General features: G+C 39.0%; 2 protein-coding genes across 2 annotated transcripts in view; one reads left to right on the top strand and one right to left on the bottom strand.

Annotated features, from left to right (window-relative positions):
• LOC134205156 (neuropeptide F-like) overlaps nt 1-15,262 on the bottom strand; it is an 83,300-nt gene that overhangs the window by 34,959 nt on the left and 33,079 nt on the right. The window lies entirely within an intron of this gene.
• On the top strand, nt 2,404-15,169 carry LOC134205155 (synaptic vesicle glycoprotein 2B-like). Its single transcript, XM_062680132.1, has 4 exons — nt 2,404-2,942; nt 13,857-13,978; nt 14,039-14,426; nt 14,504-15,169. The coding sequence occupies exons 1-4, from the start codon at nt 2,452-2,454 to the stop codon at nt 15,078-15,080; spliced, it is 1,578 nt and encodes a 525-aa protein (XP_062536116.1). The 5' UTR covers nt 2,404-2,451; the 3' UTR covers nt 15,081-15,169.

Raw genomic sequence — 15,262 nt, 5'->3', positions numbered from 1 at the left:
GAATTCATAACGATTTGACATTTGTAAAAGACTTTAAACAATTTTTATTTTATTCCCTTTGCCCCACCTCTAAATCACCTTTAAAATGACCTGAATTTCTGCCAGGTCTTTTAAGTCATTAAAAGTAAACTGAGACATATGGGAGTTGGAATTATCGAACATTTTTGCCTTTTGAACTGCCCTAGTGTACATACCTGACTTCTCGCTTAACTTTTCAAAAAATACATGAATTAATTTGAATAGCGCAATCAACAGACCAATATTCTGATTGCAGAACTCAAATTAATTCACGAAAAAAATGTTACTTGGGTCCTTTTGAAAAGTTAAGCGAGACTTATCTAGGCTCGTAAAGAAGCTAGAAAGCTCCAAATGATTTTTGAAAATTTAATCAAATGGAATGGTCAAGTTTGATAGTAGCAAAGTGAATTAACTAGAAAAGCTTTCAATTATTAACTGAGGAAATGCTAATAGAATACTAAGTAGAGCTATTGAAGAAGAAGAAGAAGAAGTGAACCAACCGAACTTCTACGCCCTGGAGCGGACTTTCCAGCCAAGGAACGTATTTCAGTCAGACGATCGACCATACAAATTCGCAATGCTCAACCACATATGGTTCATATGGTTCAGCACGCTTTAACGATTTCTACGCATTTTTCGATTTCAATAGGGACGTGAACCGAATGACGTTTGAGCGATGCGCTATTTATTAAAAATAAACACCTTCTTCATCCATCAAGTTCAATTAAAATCAATTTCGGCACCGCTCAAACGTCTAATGAAGAACCTATACACTATCCCATGGCGAATGGGATCTCGTCCACCGTGTTCCGGAATAAAGTACCTTTTCGGGGATCAATTCGAGAAGTGAAATTATTATCATTAACAATCAAACAAATATATGTACGATGTAGATAATCAAAAGTCTAACGTCGTGCTCCAAATCATTTTCAAATGCATATCATTTTGAATTTTTTAGATTGCTTGGAAAATTGGATCCCATATCTCGCTGTGGAAATTTTTTCGTGATTCTACTTTTTCTTTTTTGACTTTTCTCCTTGTGTATGGATTGTTAAGGTGATTATAATGATTTATTTGCTGATGGCATGGTCGGTAATAAACAAACGCTAATGAAAGATCGAAAAAGGAAAGTACGCAAGGGAGTGCAAGACTAAAACTTCTTTTGGAAATTGATCTAAGACAAGACTAAAACTTCTTTTGCCATATGATCAACTGTTGATTGATATGTCTGCTTTCTTTTGCCAAACGTCTTGGATTGAAATCCTTTGAACGGCTTGAATACTGTTGTAATGACATTTTTACGGAGACTGGCAAATGTAATATTGGAAAAGGTTCAATAACCCAAATTTAATTAAATGGAATTTAACTACAACGATATCTAGAACGCAAAAATTCTAATACATTCTAGTTGGCAGATTATACTATCCATTCCCCAACAAACAGCCAATAATCCTCGGTATCTTTAAGGACAAAATTCTCAGAATCCAAGCATGGCCACTTTCTGTTGCACCTCGCGTTTTCGAAGGCGCCACACTCAATTGATCTTCAGTCAACGAAGTTCATGTTTTGAGTTCACGCTTGCTGCGACGCATGTCACGGGTTCGTCTAGGTAATAATTTGTTTATTATTAAGATACGAATTGGGGTATCCAATTAGCCTTGTGAGTAAAAACGTACGATTGTGAATCCGGAGATAGCGTTTTTGATTTTAGGATAGGTGTAGGATATTTAATTCAAAATTTAATAATCTTATGTTACATGTCTATTGCATATGTTTTTGTGATTTGGTGCCAACTGAATAGGGCACTGTACAGAATAATCTCTTTCCATTTCGTTCTTCATAAGTTTTGACATTTAGTAGCCTTGTTGTTTCTAATTTCTTTGCAGCTAAATAGAGACAAAGCAGTCCGTGCAGTGCCCTATTGTGAGAGTGAGGGTAACAAAAGCTCATTATGTAAAGCTTATTTAATTCATACAGTTAACATAATTTAATAGGTACAGTTCAAAAGTTTCAATAAAGTAAAATGACATGCAAAAAAATAAAGGTCAGTGGAATTATGTATTCAACGGCTCTAAGTACCTCTAGTGCTGTTTATTTTGGCAATATTTCTAGATACATGAAGGAACAATGACCATAAAACTTTATTGGCTGTCATGATCTGATAGTAACAGCACAGTTATGTATCCAGGGATATGATGTGAGATATGATCCATATTGAATTGAAAGTAACACATATACAGAAAAATAGGCTTGACAATATTTCTTTGTGAAAAATTATTTCCAAATAAACAAGTTATGAAACCCTGGGTTTGTCTTTCCTCAGAAAATGTGCTCAAAACGGTGTTGTGTGATAAGGATGGGCTTCACCCCCTAACGGGGTCACGTCACTGTCAATTAGTGTTTCATTGCTTTTCGCTTATCCCATATAGTCGTATGTCCTGTATCTTATTCCCGAATTTGCAACAGACAGTCAGCTACAAGATGCCACCACAGCTAGGTGTTGAGATCTCTAACAGCTATATCGAGCAGAGAAATGCTAGTGAACCGAAGAATGGAAATAATCAAACAATCAAGTTCGATGATGCCTTGGAGCTGATTGGATTCGGCCGGGCACAGATAGAAATTGTGGCGCTTTGTTCAGTGACTATTATGTCTACTATTTGCGAAACTATGGGCATAAGTGTAATACTTTCGGCATCGATGTGTGATATACCGATGACTACCGGTAATCGGGGGCTCGTTAGCGGAGCAACGTTCCTTGGTATCGTAGTGTCGTCATATGCGTGGGGTTATTTGTCGGATACTCAAGGCCGGAAGAAAATGATGCAATACGGGCTGTACGCGAGTGCAGTCCTTGCCGTACTTTCCAGTTTTGCGCCAAATTTCGTTACATTATTGGTGCTACGTTTGATTGCTGGCATCTGGTAAGTACTGTAAAACATGCTAAATAGAACTTATATTTCGATGAAAGATTACAAAATAGATAAACATATGAATGGTTGATTGGAAGATAGAATGTGAATGGGAGCTATAAAGTGTTAGGAATATATTGAGGGGTATGCATATCGGTCATGCCTTTTCTACACATTTTCTACGATTTCTACCGTACGTAATTTATGGCTGTACTCAAGGTTGTTATCGATCATTTAGGAATCTGCCTTCGATCATTTAGTAGTTTTTCAATAACTCATTCCAGAGGCTAAATTTCAAAATGTGTTATGGTGGACTTCTAGTGCTAAGGTTTATCTACATCCTTGGCTGTACTTCTATGATTTCGGGGTTTTCATCTCGTTCTTCCATAGTAAGATTTATTGTGAAACATTTACATGGAGCGAGAGAAAATAGGTTCAGTTAGCCATGTGAGCAAATACGAAGCATGGTCAATACGGAGATGGTGAGTTTGATTTTTGGTCTGGTCTAGGATGATTTCTGGTAGGAAACAATCTCGACTACCTGAATGCAGTGTATCCATTGTCCTTGCAATTTACATATTCATTGAATATGATTTAAATGATGGCAAACATAAAAAAAAGTAAATTATAAAATGTTAATGGAGAGCACTTAGCAGAAAAGCATTGTAAGTTCTACTTGAGATGAATATTTTAGTTACAAGATAAAGATTGTCGCTGTCGTCGCTGTCCGGAACATCTTTGCTGGCGAGGATAGGGTGCTAAATGTAAATGAAGAAAAATACATACGATTTGACAGTTTGGTACCACACATGTTTCGGACAGCAGAACAAAGGGAACCGAAGCGACAATCTTTATCTTGTAACTAAAATATCTTTTGAGCATACCCTATAGTCCCCATTCCCAACGGTAAGCAAGAACAAAGCGTTTTACCATAGTTTGTTGGTGGGTACTGTTTATAAATACGATTATGTTTTTCCGCACTTGTATATGGTGTGATAAAGTTGTTTTGTCGTTAATCATTATCAATTGAGAGTGATTTCTGCCTACCCTTGATATGGTTGACATATAGCAACTGCAATAAAGTTGGACTTGGTCTCTGAGAGGAATTCAGCATTGTACAGGTATAAGAAATAACTTTACACAATTTTTCAGACTGATCTATATGGTGGCATTCATAGATACTGCACAACAAAAGTTATAAGCTACAGAAAAGTATTGTCACTTCAGTTCCCTTTGTTCTGCTATCTAAAACATGTAGGGTGCATAGCTGTCGAATCGTATAGATTTCGCAAAGACTATTTGCTCCCAGCATCTTCTTCTTTTATGGCTCTACATCCCAACTGGAATTAGGCCTGATTTTCAACTTTGTATTCTATTAGCATTTCCTCAATTATTAATTCAAAGCTTTTCTTTGCCCGCCATTGTAAAGTGTGGCAAGTACAGTGGATACGCTATGCCCAGGGAGACGAGAATGTTTCCACCACAAAACATCTTGAACCGAATTTAGAATCGAACTCTCCATCTCCGGATTGACGATCCTACGCCTTTGCACGCGTCACGCTGATTTATTCGCAGTCTCAACCTACCGAGCAACATACGGATACAATTATCCCAAGTAACCGTAAGCATTTTAATAAGTCGTACGTGCGACTATAACGCTATCACAGAGCTAACAAGCTTTATAGTGGTTCTATAATAGCCCTATATTGCCAAAAAGCCGACATATAGTGCTAATAGTTACATGGAATCCCTTAAGCTCTTATCTTAGGGCTTTTACAGACTGAACACTTAACACCTACCATGAAACAACGGACAGGACACATAACACCCAGTAGACCAGTGAAGAATTTTCGTATCACGAAACATTTTCTCTCTGCCGGGGCGGGAATCGAACCCACACTCCATAGCACATGCTGTACCATGTTTGTAATTTGTTTGATTTTAACCTGTCCAAATATTGTTTCAAATCTACAATAAGGCACTTAGAATAAAAGTAGCTGTACGATCCATCGAAGATGAATAAACAATACACAAATAATAAGCAAGCCTGACTGTAGAGCCTATTTCAGCCAGCAAAACATGTTCCGGACAACGCCGACAGCGTCAATCTTTCTCTGTAGTTTAAGCTGATACAATTAATCCCGCGGAGAATTTTAAATTCACCACATGCTTTTCTACTCCTATTTCCAAAACCCAAATCTGACGCAATAATGTTTATACATTACTATAATAAAATTCGATTGCTCAGCATGAGTAAGCAAATGGTTATGGTTCTTCAGCTCGTGCTCTTGAAAAATTACTAAAAAAAGCACGTGAATTCCAAAATGGCCTTTTTGTGGATTTGTTGTATAATTACCTTAAGAAATATTTTTCCTACAAAAGTTGTTATAACCTTGGTGCACGATATTGTTGATCTATCTGAATTAAAATTAAAAAAATACACTAGTTGTAACGAAAACTTTCAAATTGTATTGCAATTTTATCACAAAAATAAGATATTTTGTTACAAATTTCGGAACAAAAATATCTTATTCTTAACATAGTCAGATACTTAATATATTGTTTACTGTGCATTTGGATTTTTTTACAGGTCTTGACAGGTCTCCAAATTGTGACCAACAATCAGAAATTCTTGTTTTTGTTAGTTCAAGATTATTTTTAAAAAACATAGAACTAAACCCATTACAAATTAGGCAATCTTTATAATTTAGATCAGCATTGTAATATAAGTGGATATATTCATTTTTGTTGCCTGCTTCTGGGAAATTCACTGTTTAGCAGTTTTTAAATCATATCATGATAAAATCTTGTTTCAACATATGGAAGATACTGGCTACTAAGAACAAGTTATCAATATCACAATGTGTTAAAATTGTATAAATCGTAAATCTGACGTAATCATTTCCGTTCTGTTCGGAGATTTAAGTCGATTATTAAGAATAAGTAAGCAAATGGTTAGGAACATCCAACGGGTTGGCAGGCTAGAATTCTTTCTATGTACATTAAGGTGGCTCAAAAATACTTTTTAAAATTGTTTTGATTGGTCAACCTTTTATTCCGATCTACTTGATGTACTTATGCTATGGACAAAATTACTGCCAAATTGGTCAACGTTTAGGCGGTGTTAAACTCATTGGAAGTTTATATGAAAAAATATACGGAAAAACTTCGAAAAACATTAACTTAGATGACACCATTTACGATGAAGAACTGTGATACTCACTCAGTTCTTGCAGAAAAAAAATGTTATACTGAAATCCGATCAGAGATGATCAGAGTTTATCCTGTAAAATTATTAGCAGTATTGTGGGTGAATATAGGCCACCCAGAGTTGAAATTAATTACTATTACTGAGTGTCAGACATTATACTTGACATGGGTTTTTTCCATACTAATTTGAGCCACCCTAATGCACATAGGGTAGAGAACCATTTGGGCAGCACCCCCTATTCCCGTCAGCAAAGTTCATTACACGAGCGCATTACAACCGAATTACTTGTTTTTAGTATATAATTAGTTTATGTATAGTATATATTTAGTATATAATTAGTATAATATCTAATGACGTACAAACAATCAAGCCATTTGGTTGGAACGCGGTCGAGATATTTACGTTGTGGACGGGAATAGGGGTGCTGCCCAAATGGTCCAGCTCCCTACTTCAGCATTTTCCTACTACCATCAACTGATTCCTTGATTTTTTTTCTTTCTTTGCTAACCTTTGTTTTGCATCACGATTTTAGCTCCTTACTTCGGGTTACTCGATTTGATTCCGCTGGTTGTGGATAATTTCCAGTTGTTAGTTTTTTCAAACACACGTGAAATAATGAAATAAATAATAATTTATTCCACTATTTTTTTACTTCATGCAATATCTCAACAATGTCACAATAGGAAGAAGGGTTTTTTGTCAACAATGCATCCTAAAATAAATAGTGGTATTTGTCATAGAACATAGATAGATAAGAACATTACTTTTTCTGTGACTTAAAACGGGTATGCCGCCTATTTTCAGCACAGTATCGGCTATTGTCTACACGGCTACAAAATATAAACGCGGCTACAAAGCAAGACCATGTTGTGGATGGCTGGATTCGATTCTCAGTGCCGGTCTAGGCAATTTTCGGATTGGAATTAGTCTCGACTTCCCTGGGCATAGAAGTATCATAGTGTTAGCCTCATGATATACGAATGGAAAAATGGTAGCCTTGCTAAGAAACCTCGCAGTTAATAACTGTGGAAGTCCTTAATGAAAACTATGCTGCGAGGCGGCTCTGTCCCAGTGCACTGCAGTGTGGGGATTTAGGGTAAGACGGTATAATATGCCCCCCCCCTAAGGCAACTCCTCGATAACTTTTTACTTTTCAATGCAATTTATGCAAACTTTGTGTTATTTGGTAGTCCAGGAAGTCGCAAATGCATTGCCCGTGAGTAGTCATATAAAAATATTACAGATAACACGTAATAAAGCTTTTTTTTTAAAGTCGTGAAAAAATGAATTTCAAAAAGTGCCTGGGCAATACGCCCCACCTTAACCAAAAACGTTTCATAGCACTTCATTAGTATTTTATCAATCTCATAATAAAAAGGCTACAAATCCTTATGCCCTTGACATTAAAAAACCAACATATGTCAATTTAAGCAGGTGTGAATTACATTTCAATATTTTCCACACAATTTGGAAGCAACTGCTGCAGGCTCGCTGCGCTTGTGCCCAGTTGGTAAGGGCATATCGTCCTGCCTACACTGGGGCGTTTTGGCCAGTGAAATATGTTTTCGAAAATCGTTACATTTTTGAAGATGGAAGCAATTTTATATCATATTAACCACTGAGAAAAGTTATTTTGTTGCCCAACTGAGTGTTCCAGTGCAAGTTTTGCGGACAGTATGCCAGAGTCGCTCCAGAATGTTGAGCAAACAAACATTAAAAGTTACATCAAAACTATAACTTTTTGTATTTTGCTATTATTTTCATTGTGTAATATAAAAATACTTCCACATTCACATAGTATGATGGGTTTACAAATACTTATGGATACCAACTGATTTTGACCCTTAAATAGTTATAGTTTTCTAGAAATCAAAGGGGGCGTTTTGGCCAGGTGGGCGCATTATACCGTCTTACCCTAATGCCAATAAGAAGAAGAAGAAGACATTGTTGAAATGTTACGCGGTACTGAGTTTCCCATCATTCTTGAGTAATTCAGATGAAATGTGAGAAAAAGAAGCAGTTTATTAGAAAACCTGATTAATTCAGCTAACAGTAATATTGCTTTTCTCGTGTATTATATGAAAATGGTATTATGGCATTAACTTTTGAGCCCATAATCCGATTCAGCCCATTTTAATAGGAAACAATGGGAAAGAATTTTGTGTGCCTTTTGCTTGCGATTTCTTAGGTTCTTAATTTGTCGGTTATACTAAATTGGGTATTTATTAGCGGGCTTGGTAGTCATATGGCTACTGCTTCTGCCTCATACGCAGGAGGTCGTGGGTTCAATCCCAGGTCCGTTCCATTCTCCTACTTTGTATCTTCTTCTATATTTCTCATGTTCTAGCAATCGCTAGAACTGGAAATGGACTTTCATACCGTTTCCATTTTTATTCCTATACCTTCAACTTGAGTATTCTAACAGTAATCTGCTAGAATTGGAAATGAACTATAGAGCTCGTTTCCTACATCCAATTAGAAATTCCATCAGTTACCTTCTCCTATCTATCACATTGGCAGCTCGTTAACCAAAACGGACCTCTGCCTCTCCAACCTAACCCAGAAATTCCAACAAATTCCGCATGAACTCGTGGCAAGTGCAGAGGTATATTCGGCTTGCAGTGGGCGAGTGATTGCATCATCATTTCCCCCTACATTGACTTGCATTCTGACGTGGCAGGCGCCAGTATGACCTAACAAATGAGATCACCAGTACTTGTACATTGAAGATGTGTGCTAGTCCCAAGCAAACATCTGTTGGTTACCTGTGCAAGAACAGCTGATCTGGTCATAATGGAGTAGCAACTACGAGCAGTCAATCAAGCTCAAGCTCAAGCTCAGCTATACTAAATTGGGTATTTATTATTGTTATGACGTTGTTTTCGCTTCAGTGGAGTTTGTTGTGAAATTATTTTAGATAATAATCTGTACAAAGTGTTAACAGCTGCTTCAAAACACTATTTGCCTTTACACTGCTTAACATACCTTAAATATTTTCATAATTCGCTAAACTGAACTCAAAGACATCCTGTGTATGACACAGTCGTTTGGTCCTTGTTGGTCATGTATGTATGCTATGAGTAATCGCTTGCAGTGTGAAACGCTTCATTTTTCCACAATGGATTCTGTCACACACAAATCTCAATAAATAATGTCAACAAAAAGTCCAAATAGCAATTTTAGTTGGGTTATTGATGTGATTAATTTGATTCATTCCTAAACTTGGAGACTTGTCAAAAATAAATTGCAAAGTTTCGTTATCTCCAACGACTGGATAAATTCATTTCTGAGTCTAGACGGGCCTCCAGGGGTCTCAAGTAGCCTTGCGAGCATGGCGAGTGCGATTTCCGTCCGGTTTATGATGTTTTCGCCTTGGAAACATTCTCGACTGCCAATCCCAGCAGGATTGAGTGTTTGCTCAAAAACTTCAAACAATTTTGCACACCATACATCGTTGCTTTTATTAGTCTTGTAAGCTTCCTGGCAGAGTCCATAATTTCCTATACTGCCGTATGCCACATTGAAATTGGAAAACAGATGATGCGTTGGGACCTGATATTCGTGGCATTTTTTAAAAGGATTTACCGTACAGTAAATATCTATGCCGTTATGCTTTATCGTTTTTGGAAAATGGCGTATACGTCAATTTCAGATTACGGCAGAGCTGTGCTTAAGAAGGGCTCCATCAAGCGCATCGTCTTCTAGCAACTTTACATAAAGATGCTGTGCCTATGCATTGGCAACATCCGTTTTTTATCCTTCATTAGAGTGATTTTTTTTCGTAAGGTGAAGTTAATCACTTGCGACTTTCGGTTGCTTTATTCTAGATCATGCCGAGGCAACCGTCGGTACCGAACATTGTTGATTGTTGATAGTTTTAGGCACAGTTTAACTCTCACCAGATAAAGGTCAGGATCGATGTTAGCGTCACGATAGGTTCTGACGTAGATAGTGTCGGAGAAGTGCCATTCATAAATTCGAACGTGCTGGAAGTATGTGACACTAATGGCTATATTTTTGATGGTGTGCAACTGTCGTACTCACGTTCGAGCTGCACACATACTCTCATACATCTCGTGCATCTCGCCCATCGCAGCTCTGGTATATGGTATGATTACCTCTAAACGTTCGCACTATTGATCCCTTCCAACACCTCCTGTAGCGCTACGATGCCGCATCTGTAGTCCTTCAGCACATCGCCGAGTATGTGTGCGCCTCCGAAGAAGTTAAGAGATTTGCAGTTCCACGAACCGAACTTCCGATCACTAATCTCTTTCGTCCTTGTGGTATTCGTCAATTCTTCCGATCCGTGTTTTTTTGATGATTATTCGTTGATTGGTCTTTAAGCTGGCTTGCAGGGCCTGACACCAACTCCATACGGTTCCGGAAACACAAGGTCGCTTTGGTAGGGTCTACTTGTGGATACATGCAGCTTTTTATGGAACTTTATGTCTTTCATGTTTCCTGTTTCTTAGGTGTCGCGGAAGCATCAATTCCTCGACACTCCTGTCAGGCATATCGAGATCTTCGTGTCCCCTAATTCTGAGATGTCGCAGAGGTATCTGCCCCCCTCACTCCTGCCAGGCCTAGCGAGACTTCACTCATTCTATCATTACCGATCATGAGGGTGGCTGGGTTCGAGTCCCGGTGCCGGTCTAGGAATTTTCCGATTGGAAATTGTATCGACTTCCCTGGGCATAAAAGCCTCATGATATACAAATGCAAAAATGGTAACTTGGCTTAGATTGGCCAAAATAGCATAAATCTGAGACAAAAAAAACAGATATTTTGGCAAAGTTTTTTGTGGGGGGGCTTACAAATGATCTCGCTTTAGATTTTGTGACAACATTTGTGTAGGTTGTTAAACTAAGAACATGAGACGGCGCATTTTACCCAACAGGTGAATTTTACACATATTTCCCCTACACCATAATTCAAAACCCGAAGCCACTGAACATGCTTTGATAAAAATCATCAATTGGCGATCTACAATATAGAACCGCCACGCTGTTTCGGATGATTGTTTATACATTGGCTGTTATTGATCATACATATCTGTCGAAAGTATGACGGAGTAAATAATCGATATTAATTGACGAATATCAACATTTCATTGAATTGTATGGGGCGCAAACGAGAGTGATGATAACAGAGATGAAAGTCCATGTAAACAACAGAGGCGAAATCGTCTGCTTTTTAGTGGAGAGGCACTACACACCGTGTTATTTTTTCTACCTTTCGCAATATTAACTTCTTCTTCTTCTTTAATGGCTCTACATTCCAACTGGAACTGGGCCTGCTTTTCAACTTAGTATTCTATTAGCATTTCCTCAGTTATTTATTCAAAGCTTTTCTATGCCCGCCATTGCATGAATATGCATCTTGTGTGGCAAGTACAATGGATAGTATATTGGATAGTATATTGGATACACTATGCCCAGGGTGTCGAGCATGTTTCCAACCCGAAAATATCCCAGACCAGACTGAGAATCGAACTCGCCATCTCCGGATTGGCAATCCTATGCCTTTGCTCGCAAGGCTACTGGAGACCCTACGCAATATTAACTTATCACCTCGTAATTTTGGAGATGCGAATTTCGGGTTTTGGTTGTTTTATGTTCAGCATGCACATTGCGAGTAAGTACGCAGTGTAAAGGCTCCTCCAAACACACGCGACGCAACTGTCGACTTTGGTATGGAAGCGCGAACGGAACATTGCGTGCAGCGACGATAGAGTCGCATCACGTATGTTTGGGTTTTTTTTCAATACTTTTCCAAAGCCATATCTATTGTAGAAAAGTATATTTGAATCGCGATTGAAATGATGATGCTTTGATAGTTGCTCGTGTTTCCAAACATTTCGTTAATTTTATGGTAGGTTCATGGCCAACCACGCAGTCTACGGAGGGTCCGCAAAACGTCCTCCACCTGATCGATCCACCTTGCTCGCTGCGCACCACGTTTTCCTGTGTCCGTCAGATCGTTGTCGAGAACCATTTTCACCGGATTATTATCCTACTTTCTGGTTGCGTGCCCGGTCCACCGCAGTCGTCCGATTTTCGCGGTGTGAACGATGGATGGTTCTCCCAACAGCTGAGGCAACTCGTGGTTCATCCGCTTCCTCTACGTACCGTCCGCCATATGCACCCCACTATAGATAGAACGCAGCACTATCCTTTCGAAAACTCTAAGCGCGCGTTGGTCCTCCACGAGCATCGTCCAGGTCTCGTGTCCGTAGAGGACTACCAGTTTAATGATATACGAATGCATAAATGGTAGCTTGGCTTAGAAACCTCGCAGTTAATGACTGTAGATCTGCTGAATGAATACAAAACAGCGAGAAGAAAATATAACTTTTGAAATTTTAAATATAAAAAGTATGTAAAAGTGCGTTGTTGCTTGCAATCAGGCGGCTCTCACAAATGAGTGGAAGGTACTATTTTCTTTTTTCTTTTTCAAAATTATGTTTGGTATAATTGGATTTCCAGATCGACTGATACAGTTGGTCAAGGCGACGATAGATGTGCTTAGTTTGATCAGTGATGTGCTTAGTTTGAGTTTCAGGGGCAATCTTGAGTCCTATAGAAACGGTAAGGTGAATAGTCTTCCGTGCCTGCTATTCAGGTATTGACACGAGTGGTACGATTTTTATTTAGTCCGTTCAGCTATTCAATTTTGCCGACGGCATTGATATTATGGCACGTATCTTTGAAAAGTTGGAGGAAGCCTGCATCAGACTGAAGAGGGAAGCTAAGCGGATCGGAGTAGCCATCAACACGTCGAAAACGAAGTACGTTGAAACGAAGCGGTTGACGAATTCGTCTACTTGGGCACACTGGTGACCACCAACGATACCAGCAGAGAAATTCGGAGACACATCGCCTTTTAAACCGGTAGTCCTCTACGGACATGAGACCTGTACGATGCTCGTCGAGGACCAACGCGCACTTGGAATATTAGAATAGAAAATGCTTCATGGAGGCAGCGAATTAACCCCGAGCTGCATCAGCTGTTGGGAGAATCATCCATCGTTCACACCCAAAAATCGGAAAACTGCGGTGGGTCGGACACATAGCCAGAATGTCTGAAAGTATCCCGGCGAAAATGGTTCTCGACAACGATCCGACGGGTACAAGAAGGAAAGGTGCTCAGAGCACGATGGATCAGGTGGAAGACGATTAGCGGATCCTTCGTAGACTACGTGGTTGGCGACGTCATTTGTGCCATTAAAACGCGAGGAGATTTAAATTTGCATTCCGTGAAGATTGTCCTTCAATCCAATACATTACGTGATGAATCTTTGAAAATACGAGGTAAATGAAAAATACGAAGTAATTATTCATGAAATTCGTTCCGAATGATCTTGAATTCATTTGTAATCGTAATCCGTACGGATACCCGTTGATTTTTAAAATCTAAATCACAAGAACGCCCCTGTTCGGAATATGAGTCGGGTATACCACGTTTGCCATTTGGCATAATGGACATTAGACATAAAATTACCCAAATAACAGCCCATGACATAAAAAAGGCAGAACTATGCCTAACATATATTATACTTAATGTACTTATGCCAAATATGAGTCATGTTAGGGATTTGAATCGAAACGGTAGCCGACCATTAATTGTAGCAGCCATCTTTGACACTTTTATCCTTATTGTTTTTCCTTATTTTTTCATGATTATTATCTACTTTTTATTCAAAATATTTCCAGCGTATCAGCCCCGTCAGCAACAGTCTATCCTTACTTGGGAGAATTTTGCAGAGCTTCTAGCCGAGCGCAAATGATTTCCTTTTCCTCCGTAACGGCAATGGCAACAATGGCATATATCGCATGTAAGGAACTGTACGCGATATTTGTAAACAGTTAAAGCAAAAATAATTGTTTATTTACAGTATTAGGATGGTGGATTCTTTCCTACGACTTTGCACTAGAGATGGCAACCAACTACTACTTCAAACCGTGGCGGTTGCTGTTTATCGTGTATACACTACCGGGACTGTTGGCGGCGGTGGCGTTCCAGTTCGTTCCGGAAAGTCCTAAATTTTACCTTGCGGTTGGCAAAACGGAACGCGCACAAGAGGTTTTACAGTTTTGCTACTTGAAAAATAGAAAAACCCTGTTGGGATTCGCGGAATACCAATTGAGTCCTGAACCGGGAAACTCCGATAAAAAATTAGGACTGCTGGCCTCCATCCGATATCAAACCGTACCGTTACTCAAATGGCCAGTACTGTTATATTTCCTAGTCTGTTGCTTGCAGCAGATGAGTGCTTTTGCAGCGTGAGTATGCAGATAGCTAACTGCATAAATACGGTCATAATTAGATATTGAGCCTAATCTCCAATTTATTTTTCAAGGTATGGCGGCTTAGGTCTGTGGTACCCCGAGCTCATGAACCAAGTAACTTCATCCGAAAACGATTTATCAATCTGCGCAGTAATAAAGGGATCTGGATCGACGGCGACAATCGATACTGACGAGGTTTGCACCGGCTATGTCAACGACGAAACTTTCATCTACATTCTAATCATGGCAGCATTCGGGACGGCGTTTTCCATCATTATTTCCATTCTTCTTGGTTGGGTTAATGAGAAGATAATGACTGTAGCAAACCTTCTGGTAGCAGCTGCAGCGGGAATCGCTCTGCTTTTCACGTCCAATCGCTACGTAATGGTTGTACTGTTCTGCACCGAGGTTACTATAGCCGGATTTACGATGGTGGTCATCAACGTTACGGCCGTTTCAATATTTCCCACGCACGTGAGGGCCATGGCCGTGTCGCTGAGCATGATGATGGCACGTTTGAGCAGTTTTACATTCAGCAGTGTTGTTGGACTGATAATAAAGGACCAGTGCGAGGCCACTTTTTATATGTTTTCGGGAATTTTGATAGTAGGTGCTTTGTTAGTAGTATTTTTGCCAAGGAAAAATTGAGAAGAAGGTCTAAAAGTGTTTCACTCACCTGTGATAGGCTCATGTATGTTAATAAAGAATTTACCCAAAATATAAAATTGTATCTTGATTGTATATTTAATAGAGTATTTGTGTAAGCCACCCACCACGAGTTTGTTTCTGTGATGACGAAATCGGGGTGATTAGAATTCGTGTACTTGGGC

This window comes from Armigeres subalbatus, chromosome 1 (assembly GCF_024139115.2).
Source record: "Armigeres subalbatus isolate Guangzhou_Male chromosome 1, GZ_Asu_2, whole genome shotgun sequence".
Taxonomy (NCBI): domain Eukaryota; kingdom Metazoa; phylum Arthropoda; class Insecta; order Diptera; family Culicidae; genus Armigeres; species Armigeres subalbatus.
The sequence above is the reverse complement of the archived record's forward strand: the minus strand, read 5'-3'. Positions and strand labels throughout refer to the sequence as shown.

Coding starts and splice junctions, on each gene's coding strand:
- LOC134205155 (XM_062680132.1), top strand. CDS start 2,452: ATGTCCTGTATCTTATTCCCGAATTTGCAACAGACAGTCAGCTACAAG. Junction 13,979..14,038: donor AACAATGGCATATATCGCAT/GTAAGGAACTGT, acceptor GTTTATTTACAG/TATTAGGATGGTGGATTCTT. Junction 14,427..14,503: donor CAGATGAGTGCTTTTGCAGC/GTGAGTATGCAG, acceptor TTATTTTTCAAG/GTATGGCGGCTTAGGTCTGT.